Raw genomic sequence first — 17572 nt, forward strand, 5'->3', positions numbered from 1 at the left:
ATTATTATTATTATACTCCAACATTTTTTTTTTCCAAATACGATAACTGTTGTATAATCTAATCTATCCTACACTAAGGGTAGGGGCGGACCTAAGGAGGTCCAACGGTAATTCGAAGGGGACTGAATCATCATCAGATCAAACGATTGCATTACACACCCCCTGAAATTTTTTTTAAGCAAAGTCATTTTTAATGTGGCAATTGATGAATCCTTACCTCCTACCCCACCAAGCTTTAATGCTTCGGTGGCGGTTACTCCAACGCAACAACCTGTTTAAATGATTGAGAAAGCATTTACCATTTCGTTTGTGGACCGGACCATCCAATACTACTACTTAAAAGTCACTTAACTTTTGAACTCAAAAAAATAGAAATACTTAAAAGCCACTTACAAATTCCTTCTTTTGCTCATCATCTTACACTGCTATTTGTCATCCCTCCCACGCTTCCACTTGCCAAATTTTTCCTCAATGTCGTGCGAGGATTTGAACCCTAAAAATTTAGAAAATAGGCGAACCCGAATTATTATTCTACATCACTTACCATTACTCAGTTTTAATCATCATGCACAACCATGACTACATGATTTTAAGTATATCACATGTTCTGTGAGGTCTGGTTCTAAAATATTGATCGACAAGGATAATAGAATTTTTGAAAAATTTAATAAAACCAATAACAAAGCAAAAAAATCACACAGAATTTTACGTGGTTTAATCGAATTGACTTACGTTCATGGACGAAAGGGCAGCAGATTTATTATAACAAAAATAGAGTACAAAATGTTCAACAGTCCAAAGACTCACTAAGTTGCTCATGAGTCTCCCTAAAACTCACTTGAATTGGTGTTTGTGGCACCATTGCTTGTGGCACTTGGATAGCACATTTAAATTCATTTAAGTCTATCATATTCATAATCACTAAATAATCACTAAAAGAAGAGATTTCTTTATAAAACTCCGAACGTGAAGTGCAAAGGCAAAATCAATGTGTTCTTCAAAGTCTAGAAGTATGCACTCACCTCAGATGCACCAATTAGCAATTACATTCAAATGATTAAATATTTGTTCTCATTATCTCTCATATTCGTATATATATACAGACACTCTACTTGGCAACCCTTTATATCTATCTACACATCATATCACCTTCCCCTCACAGAAACAACAACAACGACATATAGTAGTACTGATAGAGCAGGCAGACACTCATGATCACTCATTCCAAACATCACCACTCCAGCGACAACCACATGCCCGCTTCAGTCCAAGTGAGGAAAGCTGATGTCGTCACCCCATCGGAACCGACCCCTACTCATGTCCTCCGCCTCTCCGCCTTGGACTCCCAGCTCTTCCTCCGCTTCCCCGTCGAATATTTGCTTGTCTACAAGGCCCCCGCCCACGGCTTGGACAGAGCCACAACCACAGCCCGCGTGAAGGCTGCACTAAGTCGAGCTTTGGTTCCATATTATCCTCTGGCAGGAAGAGTCCGTGCTGTGGCCGACGGCCCGGGCCTGGAGGTTGTTTGTAGTGCCCAAGGTGCCATATTCGTTGAAGCATTCTCGGATTGTACGGCGTCGGAGTTTGAGAGAGCTCCGAGGCATTGCAACCAGTGGAGAAAGCTCCTGTCGTCACACGTGGACGAGGTGCTCAAAGGGGCCCCGCCATTGGCCGTGCAGCTGACGTGGCTTTCAGATGGCGCTGCCACCTTGGGTGTGGGATTCAGTCATTGCTTGTGTGATGGCATCGGCAGCGGCGAGTTTCTCAATTCGTTTGCGGAGTTAGCGAGTCGTGCTAAGAGTACAACCGGAGCAAATGAGTTCAAGCCTACACCCGTCTGGGCTCGCCATCTTATGGACCCGAGTCCATTCAGGATCCTGCCTTGTACTGTAAACTCTGCGCTGAGTCACCCCGAGTTCAAGAAAGTCCCCGACTTATGCGGCTTTGCTTCTCGATTTAGTCAAGAACGACTCACCCCTACCTCAGTCACATTCGACAGGAAATGCTTAAACGAGTTAAAGAGATTAGCAATGCGCGCTGGTCGGCTCAGTGAGTCATCGTACACCGCGTTCGAAGTGCTTGCGGCTCATGTCTGGCGGAGTTGGGCCAAATCACTCAACTTGGCTTCCAAGCAGGTGGTAAAGCTTCTCTTCAGCGTCAACATTCGCAACCGAGTCAAGCCGAGTCTACCCAGTGGCTACTACGGCAATGCCTTCGTACTTGGCTGTGCCGAAGTTTGCGTTAAGGACTTGATCGAGAAGGGTCTGAGTCATGCAACGGAGTTGGTGAAAAGAGCTAAAGAGACAGTGGACGACGGGTACGTGAGGGATGTGGTGGAGACGGTGAGCACGAGTCGGGCATGTCCTGACTCAGTGGGGGTGCTGATTATGTCCCAATGGTCAAGGCTGGGGCTAGAGAGGGTTGACTTCGGAATGGGTAGGCCTGTTGAGGTGGGACCGGTCTGCTGTGACAAGTACTGCATATTGTTACCGGTTCATAATCAAAGGGATGCTGTGAAGGTCAATTTAGCGGTCCCCACAAATTCTGTTGACCAATACGTCCATCTTCTTAGGATAGGAGCAAGAATGCCTGAGGAGTAAGGACCAACTAAGGATGAAGGACTGGATCACCGCCTTAGTTGACTATTTGAAGATTCTTTTTTCTTAGATTTCTTAGCGTCGAATCTTATTGATTCTGCCCAAGACGCTGACAGAGATTTCCTCCGATCAATTTAGCTAATAAGGTTAATGACGCGTGCTATCTTGTGCTTAATTGCTACCATGCTTCCTCTCCCTTTTGGGTGGAATGGATCAGAGAAGTCTCATTGACGAAAAATCTTTTAACTATTCCCTTGCCATTTTGATCTATCAATCCAGCTTTCTAGTTCGTCTATCTTGTACTAGTTATTATGTAGATATTAAAAATAAAAATACTGCATGCTGAATGCTGAATGCTGCTAGGTTAAGAATAATGAATAAGTCGGGAGCATGTATCATTAACTGCGAAACTTACAAAAAGGGAAAAGAAAAAAAAAACTTTTAAATCGGAGCAGATTGTGAGAACATCGACCGTAATTCTGCATCCTACTCTCTATCGCTCCAGCTTGTAGGTTGCATTGCAGATAGAAACTACTTATTCATGGTCTCGTGTTATTATTCTCTTCCAATTGAATGTGTCAAGTGCCTTGTGTTACCGTCTTTAAGGGCAATTTTAAAATGGAATGCTAATGGCACTGAGAGTCCTTCGAGAGTTGTACGTTGCCCATATTTAGCTGAGAGAGGATAGTCGTTTTACTGCTAAAGCTGAACTGTGTTGTTTGTAGTGACATGTACTAAAGCATATATGTTTCTTGTCACAACTCAGAAGATGAAAGTTACGTCCTCGTTCCTATTCTCCGCCGCTGCCGTAGCCCCTACAGTTCCCGTCTCCTAAATTAAAATACAAGCTAAAGTTCTGCTTTTGTTTCAATCAAGAAAAAGCTTCCCTACATGAAAAGTATCATCCAGAGTTTTCTTTTACCAACATTTGTTGTCAGAAACGAACATCCATGCAACCACTTACAGCATCTTTTTCAACATGTAACGTTTACCAGTACGTGCGAAAGTTTATAACTTGGAGCTATGAAGATATCATGGGCTTTTATTTCCCCATATGATGAGCTTTGAGCTTTTGGAACTCATCGTGTGTATGAATTTCAATGTTTTTAATAATTGAATATCTATGTAGAAAATATAGAAGTAACAATTACCTTCACTCAATCTATCCTTTTCTTCCCCCCCTTGTTAGAGGGACATTTAACATGTATTGTGCAACCAAGAACCAAAATGTCGAGATGTGATGCCGAGTTGAACTTCAGACCAATACCTGCAATACAAAGGGGAGAATTCCTCCCAATGTCGTCATGTCACTCCGATGTTTAAGTCAGTGCTACTCTCGAGTGTAAGCGTGAGAATTATTGCATACCCTTGGGAGAGCAAAATGGCAAAACGGGAGGTATTCACACCGGTGGAGAGAGAGAAGGAGAAGCAAATGATAAAATCTGTAGACTAACTTCCTAATTTGAGATAGTTTAGTAATATCAAAAAAAATTAGGTTTGAACTCTAATGTATCAGACAACAACGCCTATCACATCAATCAAATCAAGTCCTCCTATGAGAATCGGATTTAGGCTACAACTCGAAAGCTCAAGTAATCTTGAGGAGTTCATCAGTTGATCGGAGCATGCAATCTAGTGGGTCGGTAGCCGGTGTCTAAGGTTGGCAGTGGTCCCCACATGTATCATATACATGAAGATCATCAGAAAAATAAGCGGAAAGGATGAAATCCTATGTCAACGTAATTGCCCAATCAATTGCAAACCTTCTTTGTCGGTGACGAATAGAATTAATTTGCAATGAAAGTACATAATTAAGCAGTAGTTATTCTCGCTTTCATCATTATCCTCGACGAAGTCGGCCGCAGTACAGTCGGTGTCTCACAAAGTGCAGTTACATTACGAAATTGAGCGAAGGCCCGGCCCTGCTCGGTCTGCTGCAGAGACACTTGAAGGACTCTGCATCTCAGTCGTCCCGGAAACAATGTACTGCTGATTCACATGGGCCGTTTACTCATGGCATGGCCCAAGGGTAACATGCTTAAAAGAATGGATTTTGTATTCTGTTCACGAACAAAAGGTTACCCTTTCAAGTTTGCTTAGTTGTATACTACTTTGTATCTGTAGAGTGCATTCTTAAACGGTTCCACATGTCCTACCAGATACCCAGAAGATTAGTTTTGGTGCCCTTAAAGGGGGCAGCAAAAGGAAAAAAAAAAAAAAAAGAACCCAAGAATGCAAAATTATGCAACAGAAGCAAAAGTAACTTTTAATAAATTTAGTAGAACGTGCGCGCGTTAATACAAGGTAAAAGTTCACTTAACACATTATTAACCTTATTAGAAGTCGTAAATTGTACTATTCTAAATTAAAATTGACCAAAATCTAGTTAAAAGTAATATGAACGTGATAAAAGAATATTCCAAACTTTTTGTGAGCTCTTTCTTTTAAAAAAAAAAAAAAAAAAAACAGCTTTAACCATTAGACCAAAGGAGCTCATTGTTTTATAACCTAATGAATTTGTTACTATGTGGAGGTTTTGGTACTAAGCTTTTGGCTACTAAAGGATAGGTGTAATTGTCTACCTCGGGCGTGATTGACGGAGCGAGGAAACCAGGTCTACTAGGATTATATTTCAGGAGGAGTAGTTGGCTGGGCATTGGGCATATGGCGTATGGTCTTAATGTCTATTTGTAACGCATCTCATTCCAAAAGTGGCAAGTTGTGTGACTAATAAATAATAATGCCCACCAAACTTCAATCCAAAAGTAGGACTATCATTACGATTTTATGGCCCGAAGATAGATTAGATTAGTTATCAATAAATGGTCAAGTCACCCCTAGACAATTAAAAGCAAACGTAACGAATCTCTAAACGCTGTGATAATCGGATGTTGCTGAAACCAACATTCTTTGCATGGTCCCTAGAGATGGGCTGGATCAAGAAAGACGGATCCAGTTCCAATCTCTCAAACCCAAAGTTGGCCCGGGTACAAAAATTGATGAACGTCCATTAAGGGGACAAAAAATTTATTGCAGATGCTTTTTTACAATGTCGCAAGGCAAACCCCTTCGCTTTTTTTTTATGAGTTTTTCCTTTTCCTTTTGGGGAATAAAAAAGAAAGGAAATGCACATTATACCATTTGGCAGTTATTCTATAGACTACTTTTTGTACTATGTTGACTTTTCATTTAAATAATTGCGACCTTCACAAACAGTCTCATTAAACTTGCAAAATTGGTTCTTCTTCCTACTGTTGTTTCCTTCTCTTACTGTGGCACTATAGCGAACACATTTCATTTGAAAGAAAGGGTGCATCTTATGGAGTTTGGCAATCATCTCATACTTGAAAGAACTTCTCTGTATTTGGCTACATCTTGAAGTTATTGAATGTGATAATTTCATTAGCAAATAGCGGTGGTCTAATGTAGTATTAGCGAAAAATGATGGCCAAACTAATAATGATCAAGGCTCTTCCAAATGCGAGTAGTGAAAGTTTTCCCTTGAGTATATATATATATATGAAAATCTGAAGCCGTAGACCTACTGCTACATGCTGCCTCATCCGCATACTACGCCTACTGAATAGAGAACTAGGGCGAAAGGTGGAAGGCTGTAGGTTTTACCAAAATCAGACCAAACTGATTTTTGCTGTTCTTTTTTTTTTCTTCTTCTTGTTTTTCTCCCATGGATTCTGGGGCCCAACAACTTCAATTGAACATTTACTGCCCTTATTAGTATTATTATTGCGAGTTCCAAGACAATTGCAGGCTTCCCCCACATGCTGTTTGCTGCCAACACTTCTTCTGCTTTTGTTTTGCCTGCGGACACGTCAGTCTCTCCCATGCAAAACGGCAAACTTGCCTTTTCTTTTGCCCACCGTCGAAATTTTTGAATCTCCAATGCCGGTTGCTGCTTTTGCTTAGCGCCGCGGGATATCGTTTTTGTTGATAACCAGATCTTGCATTTTTCATTCATATCTGTTATTACTATATACCCTTTAAGTTTATGGAATGTCGCATATAAATTTCTTAGCACTGCTTTAAGATATATTGTGGCAAAAAGAATATGGTTCCTTCGGGAGGTTTAACAAAATATCTACCACTTACTGAAAATACCTTTTTTGATTATCATAGACACTTGGTCTTTGCGGCATTCCATTCTTGGCCCAAAAAATGTGTAATTTTGTTATGATGGTTCTTTTCAATGATTTTCACAATAAAGGCAATAACAGTTTGGGCTATCATCCTCCTAGCAAGTAGTAACCCTATTTCATATGCTTCGAATCTATTCACTTACTTTTAAAGGGAGTTTAAGGGTTCATCTTCAACATCATATTGGTAAACAGAAGTATTTTTTTATTCTATCTGTGGAGTGATACAGACGCTCTTTTTTTCTTTTTTTTTTTTTTTAAAATACAGTTGGTTATATGAGGGTTTCAGTTCTCTAGCTAGGCACGCAGGACAAATCTTCGCAAGAATTGCCTTTTCATTTCAGATACTTTTGTGCTTGTATTTATGTTGCAGGATGAACTGGGTAGGGGTTGGTTTTCAGGTACTGACGTCTGGAACCAGAAAAAAAAAAAAAAAAAAAAAGGAAATGTGAACCAAAACACAACTGTGAAGCAACTGTCATTTAGGAGACCAGCTTGGATTTTTAAAGAAATGGTACGTTGATTCTTAGACTGCAGTTCGTGCAGAGGGAGAAGGAAAAAACCCATTTCTTCATTCTTTTGTTTCTTAACTCAAGAAAGAAATATCTGTGTATTCTTTAGTAAATGGCCTCCTAAAAATCCCAAAATTTCAATAATTTTTTGCACAGAGTTCAGTTATGATATCCCTGCCATAGTGCCACCGTACCGTATAAAAATAGCGAAGTTGAAGCAGTGCGGCTATTTTTGTACGGCACACCCGTGATCCTGCAGGAGCACTGCTGGAAGCTCAACGTTTTACAGGTATACACAGCAAAAAGGGCTTCCGGCATGATGACCATTCTCTGAACCTGATCAAAAAGGGGAAAAGAAAAAGAATCAAATTCCTTGATATTTGCTCATTCATCTATTTGGGTCCAAACAACCAAGGGCAACTGTGCTTTGAGAATTTCAAAACATATAGACTTTAATTACACCACAGCAATTAGTAAAATTGCAGCTTCATACACCTACCGTATCAAGCAACCCAGAATACCCCTAGCGGGAACCCTCCAACCGACTCAAACTAAAAAGGAGCATCTGAATTCAGCTAGATCGTTTAACGAAGAATACTCGGTCGGCGCATTCCGAGGAAATTTAATGACGGAAAGAGAAAAGGTCGTGTTTGTTGTTCGTTTCCGATGTAGTTATGCATTCTTGGAACAAGACTCCTAGTCCTAAAGCAATTTTATTTCCATTTCCAAGTAATATGTTTTGGTCAAATTTCATTCTCTAAATGCCTGAAAGCATCATCAGGGTTAAAAAAAAAAAAGATTTTAATCAAGACCCGAAACAAAAGAATTACTGTACATACTCTTTACTTATATCGAAGGCTACGGCATTCTGGCACTGAGTCAAGTACAAGTTTCCCAATCTTTTGACATCTATCCTTGATTACAAATTTGCACTTGCAATCATGGGCATAATAAGATATAAATTTCATGGCTTTCATCGTTTATCGGTTAAATTGAGAAAAATAATTGTCTCGCGGGTTTAGTTTCTTAATTCTTCACCGTCATTTCTTGGTAGCCTCATTTTGTCACATTTCTTTTGAGTTTTGAACGCAGGGTGATAAGTATTCCACCATCCTTCGAATTATACATGCTGTTTTTCGAAATTGCATTGGATTCATATTTCATGTTTTTTTTTATTTACCTCTTTTTTTTTAAATTATTTTTTGGATTAACGTCTTCTTCTACATGCAGTTCATGGGTATACCTGGTGGTGCAAAGGATCGTTTTAACTGTTAGCCTAGAGTTGGGGCGCAATGGAGTTGAATCAAGTTCGATTTTGTTTTGTATCATTCAAATTCGAACTGAGGTCATGCAAATCAAACTCAATCAAGTTTAGTTTCAACTCAATCGAATTTAATCGAATCTAATCAAGTTTAAAATAGATAAATTTATATTTATATAATTTTAAATAAAGAACAAAATAGACATGTTATACTCATTAATTAAAAATTAAAAATCATCTATGTGTGAAATTCAATTGAACTCAATTAGATTGGATGAATTTTCGAGTTCACATATTAGGTTCGAACTCATACAACAGTTTGAATTGTTCGAACTCAATCAACATAAGTTCAAATTCAAGTTTTGATCAAGTAGAATTGCGAACTACTTAGATTAAATTCGATTCGTTTGCACTTCTAGATTAGACTAGAGTGTATTAATCACTTGTCTTCTAATCTTAGGATCACAAACTGGTCTTTTAAGTAGTCATATATCTACTTTACTACGATTCTGAAGAGCTGTCCTAATTCCAGAAGCTCTAGCTGCACGCCACAATTTACAAAGCATGCATGCCCACGGTAACATGCCTCAAAATTTAATACAGGTAATATTGAATTGGACTTCATCTTTTATTGTTTTACCAAAACTTTTTTTTTTTTGCCATATACAAGATCCCAATATCGATTTCTTTTCCAACATTTCTTTCCTTCCAAAATTCTAGTGTATAAAGGTTCCTTAACGGTGGAGCAATCCCTCTCTTGCTCCATAAGGTACCCGTATATAAAGACATTAGTGGCGTTGTATTGTAATACTAGTACCATTCGTTATACGTAGAAGAATAGCACCGCCCGGATCCACCATTTGCAGAGGTGTGTGCTGTGGTTGAAACCAAGCCATCATAGTCTTCTCTTTCGACTAATTGGGTAAACAGAGCACGAGGTAGCTGGCCACCACAGCACACAGTAGAGACAGCCCACAACCACCACAAGTTTTCCAATCTTTCTTTTTTACTAAGCACTTAAAACTTAGCCCCTTCAGTCCTTAAAAAAGCTTAAACTATGAGCAACTCCACTGCAGACCACCTCACTAGTCACCTTTCACAAGACACAGACCCTACCCTCAATTACTCAATTTCTAACAACGACAACGCCACCGCAGCCGCAGCCAATGCCACCACCACCTCCAGCGGCAGTGACCTCTCTAGTGGTAGCACCAGCAGCAATAACAACAAAAAGGGTAAAGGCAAAGGAGGACCTGACAATAACAAGTTCAGGTATAGAGGAGTGCGACAGCGTAGTTGGGGAAAATGGGTGGCCGAGATCCGGGAGCCACGAAAGCGCACGCGTCGGTGGCTAGGCACCTTCGCCACCGCAGAAGATGCTGCGCGAGCCTATGACCGCGCAGCCATTATCCTCTACGGTTCGAGGGCTCAGCTCAACCTTCAACCCTCATCGGGTACTGGCGGTGAAAGCGGCGGAGCACCCTCTGATCAGTCTTCATCAAGGTCCTCAAATTCATCATCTTCCACGCAAAGCCTACGTCCGCTTCTTCCTCGGCCATCCGGGTTCGGCCTGACTTTCTATTCTGCACCGGCTTCTTTGCCTGTTGCTGGTGGCGTGGTGGCGGGTTATGCTCCGTACGGATATTACCCCACTACCGTACAACAGTACCCTAACATGGTACAATGTCAGCAAAATCTAGCCTTACAAGAGCCACAACCGCAACGTCAGCAACTAGAAGAGTACCGTACTAGTACTACTGCTAGAAATCATGATATGAATGTTGTTCTTGGGATTGTTGACTCCAGTAGTTATAACACTACTATGAGCGGTGCAAACCCTAATCATGAGCAGCAACAACAAGAACAACAATATTGTCATAATCCAAGTAAGTTATTGTACGATGAAGTGAACTCGCTCGTAGGGTCAGTTGGGTCTAGCTTGTCTCTTTGTTGCACCCAAACAGTGGCTGCAGCACCTGCACCATCAGTTTCGGAATGCTCAGATCCAACGGTGTCTGGATGCCCCGGATCTCCACCGTTGTGGCCTTTGACTAATGATGATGAATATCCGCCTACTAGTATTTGGGATTATGGCGATCCTTCAGTTTTTGATTTTTGACAAATTCGTTGGACCCGGTTTCTTTGTTCAAGCCCACGCGGGCAGCCTGCATGCATACTATACGGAAATCAGCTATAAATCTTGCCATTGATGCTGTCTTATGTTATACGTACTAGTAATTGGAAGTTTCGGATTTCAATCGGAAGAAAGCAAGCATTCTGATGATTGATGTGGTAGAGTTTGTGAAAAACGAGCTACAAGAGTTGCACCAATTGTCGGATGTTTGACAATTGACGTTGGACGACTAATTGGAGGGCTTGAATCTGAGAGTTCTTGACTTCCATTGAGATGAAGAAGCTGATCAAGTGATTATTCTGGGAGAGTTTTTTGAACTGCATGCGTTCATTGGCCTAAAGCTACGTCAGGTAAGCAAGGAGAATTAGGTTCTTTTGTGGTCTTGCTTTGAAAGGAATGACTAGTTGCCATTGCTTGGTTCAGATTTTAGAAGTAGTTATTAGATGCTTCCTGGCTCTTTCACTTGGAAAAATTAAAAAAAGATTGTTGTTGATTTAGTTTTGATCGTTTTTAATTTCCTTTTGTTTCTCTTTTATGTGAATAAATGCCATTTTCTTTGAAAATTGAAATGAGATCTAATGTCGTGTTTTCTCTGGGATGATGAATCTTCATACCAGTTGTTTGATAGACTTCTCTTCTACCAGTTTTTTTTTTCCGTTTTTCTAAAGAAGTTTTTCACGTTATGAAATGAGGGTAACTATGAAGATTCTGTAGAACATTCTATCATGGATCGAGAATTGGGACAAATGTTTTGGACAAATTGCTCATGGAATTAATTTTTATGTCTCTTTTGCATCATTAAATCCCAGAGTTCTCTTTAGTCCTTGGTAGCCTACAAAAATTGGAAGAAAAACTGCGGATGTCTATTGTCTAGTGCATTACATTTTCCTAGTGTTACACGAAATTAAATGAGAAAGAGAAAAGGAAAGAAAATAGATGTTGTGACATTCACTAATTCTATTGACCATCAATTTTCTAAGTTGAATTTGCATAATCTCCCGTTCCTATACAATTTATGATAGGGGAAAAAACCACAAGGAGTTGGTAAATTTTACTACTAAGAAAACAGATTTCCCAATTGTAAATTGAAGACTGCATGAATGAGAAAATCCTACGTAAAACGAAAAAGAAATAACGAGGAGTGTTGTGTACCAAAAAGAGAGTTGAAAACTTGAAATGTTTTTGCACATTTGTCTCTGATGTGATTTAAATAAAAACATTCCTGCTAACGCTACAATGGAAGAGACAATCTAGATCCAGTCGAATGCTAAAGATGCAGTTAATTAAAATATAAATCAAGCTTTCAGAGTGTCTGAGAGGTATTTTTAAGCAGAAAAAATTTCGTTACCGTTGCTTTTTTTTGTTTCAAAGTTTCACCTCGTAATGGAAAAATGCTGTCATGCTACGGTTGTTGTTTAATCGGCCAATTTAGGCTTAAAGGGTAGGTAACTTATTGATTAGAGGTATTGAACTACCCTACCCCCAATCCTTAATGTTAAAACTTAAGAGTCAGCACCCAGTTTCCTGCTAATTACCAAGGATCAAAGGTAAAATGCGAAAAAATGTTTTTATTTTTCCCCTACTGGGCATTGTTTTTTTCAAAGTTACAAACAAGTATAATATACCTCTTCCAATAGTTACATTTTACTGCATTAGATTTTGAATTAATCTTTCAGTGTATATACTGGCGGGGTATGATGAATCTCATATCATCTGAATTTAAATTTAAACATCAAATTTTGTATGTGTAGCATGTATTTAGATCCGTTAATATATACACTGTCAGTGTATAAAAGATTTACTCTTAGATTTTAAAGATTTGTTGAAAGTTACAAACAAGTATAATAAAACTCTTCCAATAGTTACATTTTATTGCATTAGAATTTAAAGATTGGATTAACTCTACCAAAAACTTCCAAACTTATATGACCTTCTCACTTCGCATCCTAAAATCTTAATTTTAGATATGTCACATTCTAAACTTTTCAAATTTGTCTCTTTCAAATCCAATCAATGACAATTTTAGTAAAATTAATGGTATAGAGAACTCAACAAATTAATAATAATATGCTGGAAATGGTCAAAAGTGTCAGCGTATCATAGTAAAAGTAAAGCATATATTGTCATTAATTTATACCATATTTTATCTCATTAATTTTGCTAATAATAGCAGTGATTGAGAGTATAAATCAATGACAATGTCCTAAAGGCGATCAAAGAAATTGCAATCAGAACAAAATGGTACATTGTCATTAGCTTTCACTATCCTCCTTTATCTCATTAATTTTGCGAATGTAATTATTGGTTGAATTTAAATTGGATAAATTTAAAAGTTTAGAATATAAAGTGTGTAGAAGTAAGAGTTTAGAATGCAAAGTAGAAAAGTGATACATTTTTTTTTTATAGGTGTAAAGTGAAGTTAATACTTAAAGATTTTTTAAAGTTACAAACAAGCATAATAAAACTCTCCTAGTAATTATATTTTATCGCATTAGATTTTAAAGATTTGTGTGAGAGTCTAAAACGTATCCCTAAAATTTTGGGATAAGAAGATAGAATAATTAAACGTACTTTTCTAATTTTATTTCTTGCCTTTTTTTTAACTTTTGGTGGTCAAGTTGAGGCTAATTAGCTTGGAATTATTTTTTTTTATCTTTTTAAAATAATTATTGTAACAATATTTATCAAATGATGTCTGAGATTAAAAAAAGTAATCAATAAACATGCTCTTCATATAAGTAAAATAATTTTTCAAATAATTACACATACAAACACCCACACAACTTACTTGTGATTACAAAATCAATTACAGAGGTATATAGCCACCGAGGCCAGTTGGCCCTACAAAAATCCAAGGACCTGCAAGCATTAAGACAAGAAAAGGAAAATGAAAGCATAGTTGATCCCACCCAATTCTGATACGAGGATGTCAGGTCACGTCACTCGAGTTTTGGGGCCTGACGTGTTTTAGTGGATTACCCTAGTGAGGCCCAGCCCCAGACCCGACCCAACCCAACCCGTGCGTTAATATTAATGCTTTAGTCATGCAACCGTAGAGGGGCATCGTCCCTTGCTATCTTCACATGCTTCTCAAAAAGCAAACTATTCCGCCTCCCTCTGTTTTAAAATTTCTTTTTCCTAGCATGAAATCCAAAAAACGGATAGGAAATTTGAATTCAGAATCTCTAATTTTTAGACGTTTTAACCACAATAATTGGATCAAAACGTCCTTGATCCCTCTCCCTCCATCAGATTATCTCTGATTAACAACCCAACGTGTTCATAAACAATTCTTGCAATTGTTGTACACTTTTTCTACATCCTGTCCTACTAGAGAGTGAATTTTAAGTAAAATATGATAATGTTAAATTAAATAATGAAGAAAAACATTTTCGTGGGTTCCAAAACTTGGATAGTACACGGCATTCTAATGAAGAGGAGATGGCCATATATTAAGAAGTTGGGCCTGAAATGAACTTTGCATGTCGTCATCTCGCAGAAAAAGTGCCATTGGCCCATTATTGAAACAGACCAAAAAAAAAAAACAGTTTAAAATATCTGAAACTTATAGTTTCTAATTTTATCACTTAAAGAGTAGTTTTTCTAATTTTAATTATTCTATATAATCAGATTTTATAAAATCTAAAACAACCGATGTAAAGAGGACAAATTTTCAGCTAAAGTTATTTTTTTTTTTGGGAATTGGGGGGGGGAGGGGTTAAATAGGAAGTACGTAATCAAAAAGTTCTAAAGTTGCTTTGCCAGAAGGACAGCTGCATTGCATTCCCCCAGATTCGTCTGGATTCACGAAAACTCCTAGCAATTCGAAGAAATTGGTCTCTTAGCTTTATAGTAGTGTATTTCCGCTTGGCCTCCTCCTCGGCTCCTCCCAGTCCTACGTCTTCTGTCCGCTCCAACGGCCGCCAAAGCAGAGTCGTCCTTCTCCCTTGTCTCCCGCAGATAAAAATTTGGTGCTCGTCATCTCTTTCTCGAGGCTCTAGAATTTAGGATTTCAAGTTCTTTCTTGAGGTGCTGCGAATTGGCTATGTATCTCAGCAAATTGAATTTGATGGTACATGGTTCCCTTGAAAATTCAAAATTTAAATTTGAATTTAGTATCAAATATAAATAAATATGTGAATACTATTATTTCAAAATATAAATAAATTTAGAATAGTTCAAAATAAAAAAACATGACATTTTCAGCAGCACTATTATATGACAAGAAAGAAAGCCTTAGGCAGCCTTGACTTTGATCATGAAAAGCATAAAACAAGCTACTCATTGGACCTCCTTTTCTGTAATTGTGGTTCGTCAGTTATCGTTGCTTTTTCAAGCAAAGCATCAAAAGCAAAGTGAACCCGCATCATTTTCCTTAAAGATCCCGTTTATGTCATTAATTAATTGTGCGAGCGAGGGAGAAAAATCATTCGTATAGACTTTTCATCTTTCTATTTTTCTATTTCTTTTAGCTCTCTTCGGAGAAGATAATACTACTAATACTCGTGTTTGGATTGTCAAATTATTTCGAATAATATTTCGCTTGTGTCATAAATATATTCTTAAATTTATCATTTTTTATTCTCAATTATTTTTTATTTCACATACATCATATTATAAAAAAATACTACAGTAATTATTTCAAATAATATTTTAAACAATACTCTATCCGAACACAAAATATACAATTGCGCACACAGCATCGGATACAATAATTGACTAACGTTCTTTTGATAAGAAAACAAAAATATTTTTCTATTTATCCCGACGTTCCTTGTGCTTTTATCTTCCTCTCTCATCCCATAAATCTAAAAATCTCACTCAAGATTTCTAAAATACCCTGGACACAATTTTAGATGCTGTCATGTACCCACGCGCTCAAATTGCGAGTGGGCTTCTTACAATCATGGAAACAGCCGTAACCTGTCCACGGAATCGGGACACCAACTCACAAAGAGTCACCACAAGTGTTTACTCCGTTCTGCTCGACACTTTGTCTATATACTCAGTACCCCACCCACCCATGTGGTCGTTCCACGTACCTGCTACTGCCACTACTACTCGATACCCATCGCACCAATTTTATTGCTCTCACTTTTTTTCCACCGCCATGTCTCCGCCACCCTCACCGCCGTTCTAAAACCATCGCCACAAAAAACAAAAGCTCCTACTGCCATGTCAAACCAAGACTCCCCAACATTTCACTGGCACTACTCAGATTTCGACGACAGTAACTTTCAAATCCGTGGCCGCACCCTCTTCTTCGCGGTGGTTCTCTTTTGCGTAATCCTTTTCATAACCCTTATTTACTTGTACGCCAGGTGGGTCTGCCGGCTCCCTCCCTTCAGTTCCCGCCCGCGCCTTCTTCCTCACGCGCCGTCGGGGCCGCCCGCGCCTCGAGGTTTGGATCTGAATGCGATTAGCAACTTGCCCATAATTTTGCACCGGGCGTTGTCGGCGAATCCGAACGAGGGAGAATGCGCGATATGCCTTGGGATTTTTCAGGACGGTGAAAAGGTAAAAGTTTTGCCTGATTGCAACCACCGTTATCATTCCGAGTGCATAGACGAGTGGCTCAGAACTCAATCCAGTTGTCCGCTTTGTCGAGCTTCTCTCCGAGTTGACTCTCCTGTTTGAGGTCGCCTGAGTTCCTCCTCTTTTTCCTATTTTTGGCTCTTCTTTTTTTCTTTATCAAGGAAGAAAAAAAGAAAGAGCAGATACTAGTAGCACAAGTTTTCCTTTTGTTTTTTCCTCCTTTTATTTACTTGTATTATTAACTAGGAATAATATTTAAATATTTGGTTGCGTATATGCATATATATATATATATATATATATATGGGATTCAGAGGCATAATTGTTTAAACGAATTATGTGCAGTTATATATATATATATTGATCTTTGGTGCTTTTGGACCGCAGTTGGACTTGTAAATATCATCACATGTCGTTTATCTGATTTGGACTAAAGTAGGGAGCTGGGGATAATTCAACACCACAAATTAATTCATAAAGAGCTGGGGAGTAATGCATCATTAATAATTGTCTGGGGGAAAAGGAGAAGAAGGCCAACATTGTATTGTATTGTATATTTGTATTGTAGTAGCAAATGGAGGATTCCCAACCGTCCAAATTTCTCAGATTCCTTTTGATTTTTCAGAATTCATTACCATGAAGCTACGCTGACGTTTTTGGCCTTCGAATTGAATTGACGCGGACAAAACTGTCGAATTAGAATGGCAACAAAGGCAACATCATTTATGTGACGTGACGTAATAAATTTGGATGCTTTTACTGTTTATGTTTTTTGAAGGATAATCATCATGTATGTAACCTTAGCTAATAAGGCGAGTGGAATTGGTCTCTTTTCAGCATTCAGAACTCGGAAGCGCACGGTTAATAATTAATGTCTCAGAATTTAATTTAACTGATACAGACAGACATTAAACAAATAAATAATGACTGAAATCGTTTATTCATTCGACTTCTTTTCATTTTTCATGTACAAGTTTCTTGTAGGCTAAAAAAGAATTAATTTTGGAGTAGGGTTGAATTGAATGAGAAGGCACGAAGGATTATAAAAACTTTAAAACTTTCCGCTTACAGGAAAAGCAAAAAAGCAAAGAAAGGAAAAGGTTGATGATAATTTTAATTGGTAGTCAGATATTGCTATGAAAGACTCGAAGCTTCCAAATTTTATAAGTGCGTGCATGATTACCGCCTAACCTACACATTAGGTGCCACGTTAGCTTCATAAGATAAGAGAGTGCTAACAAAAAATACAAATGAGGAAGGAAAAGCAAAAAACGGAAAGTACCACCACATTAAAACCTTGCTTGGATTGCTTGTTTCCGTCGGAAAATATTGTCGTTTTCCGTGATCACATTTCCCTATCACCTTTTTTCCTCGCATATATC

General features: G+C 38.4%; 2 protein-coding genes across 2 annotated transcripts; both read left to right on the plus strand.

Annotated features, from left to right (window-relative positions):
• Positions 1–1123: 1123 nt before the first annotated feature.
• On the plus strand, positions 1124–2857 carry LOC140036545 (alcohol acyltransferase 9-like). Its single transcript, XM_072078380.1, has one exon. The coding sequence runs from the start codon at positions 1212–1214 to the stop codon at positions 2598–2600; it is 1389 nt and encodes a 462-aa protein (XP_071934481.1). The 5' UTR covers positions 1124–1211; the 3' UTR covers positions 2601–2857.
• Positions 2858–9357: 6500 nt separating this feature from the next.
• LOC140037171 (ethylene-responsive transcription factor ABI4-like) lies at positions 9358–11266 on the plus strand. Its single transcript, XM_072081363.1, has one exon. The coding sequence runs from the start codon at positions 9579–9581 to the stop codon at positions 10638–10640; it is 1062 nt and encodes a 353-aa protein (XP_071937464.1). The 5' UTR covers positions 9358–9578; the 3' UTR covers positions 10641–11266.
• The last annotated feature ends 6306 nt before the right edge of the window (positions 11267–17572 follow it).

This window comes from Coffea arabica, chromosome 2e (assembly GCF_036785885.1).
Source record: "Coffea arabica cultivar ET-39 chromosome 2e, Coffea Arabica ET-39 HiFi, whole genome shotgun sequence".
NCBI classification, from domain to species: domain Eukaryota; kingdom Viridiplantae; phylum Streptophyta; class Magnoliopsida; order Gentianales; family Rubiaceae; genus Coffea; species Coffea arabica.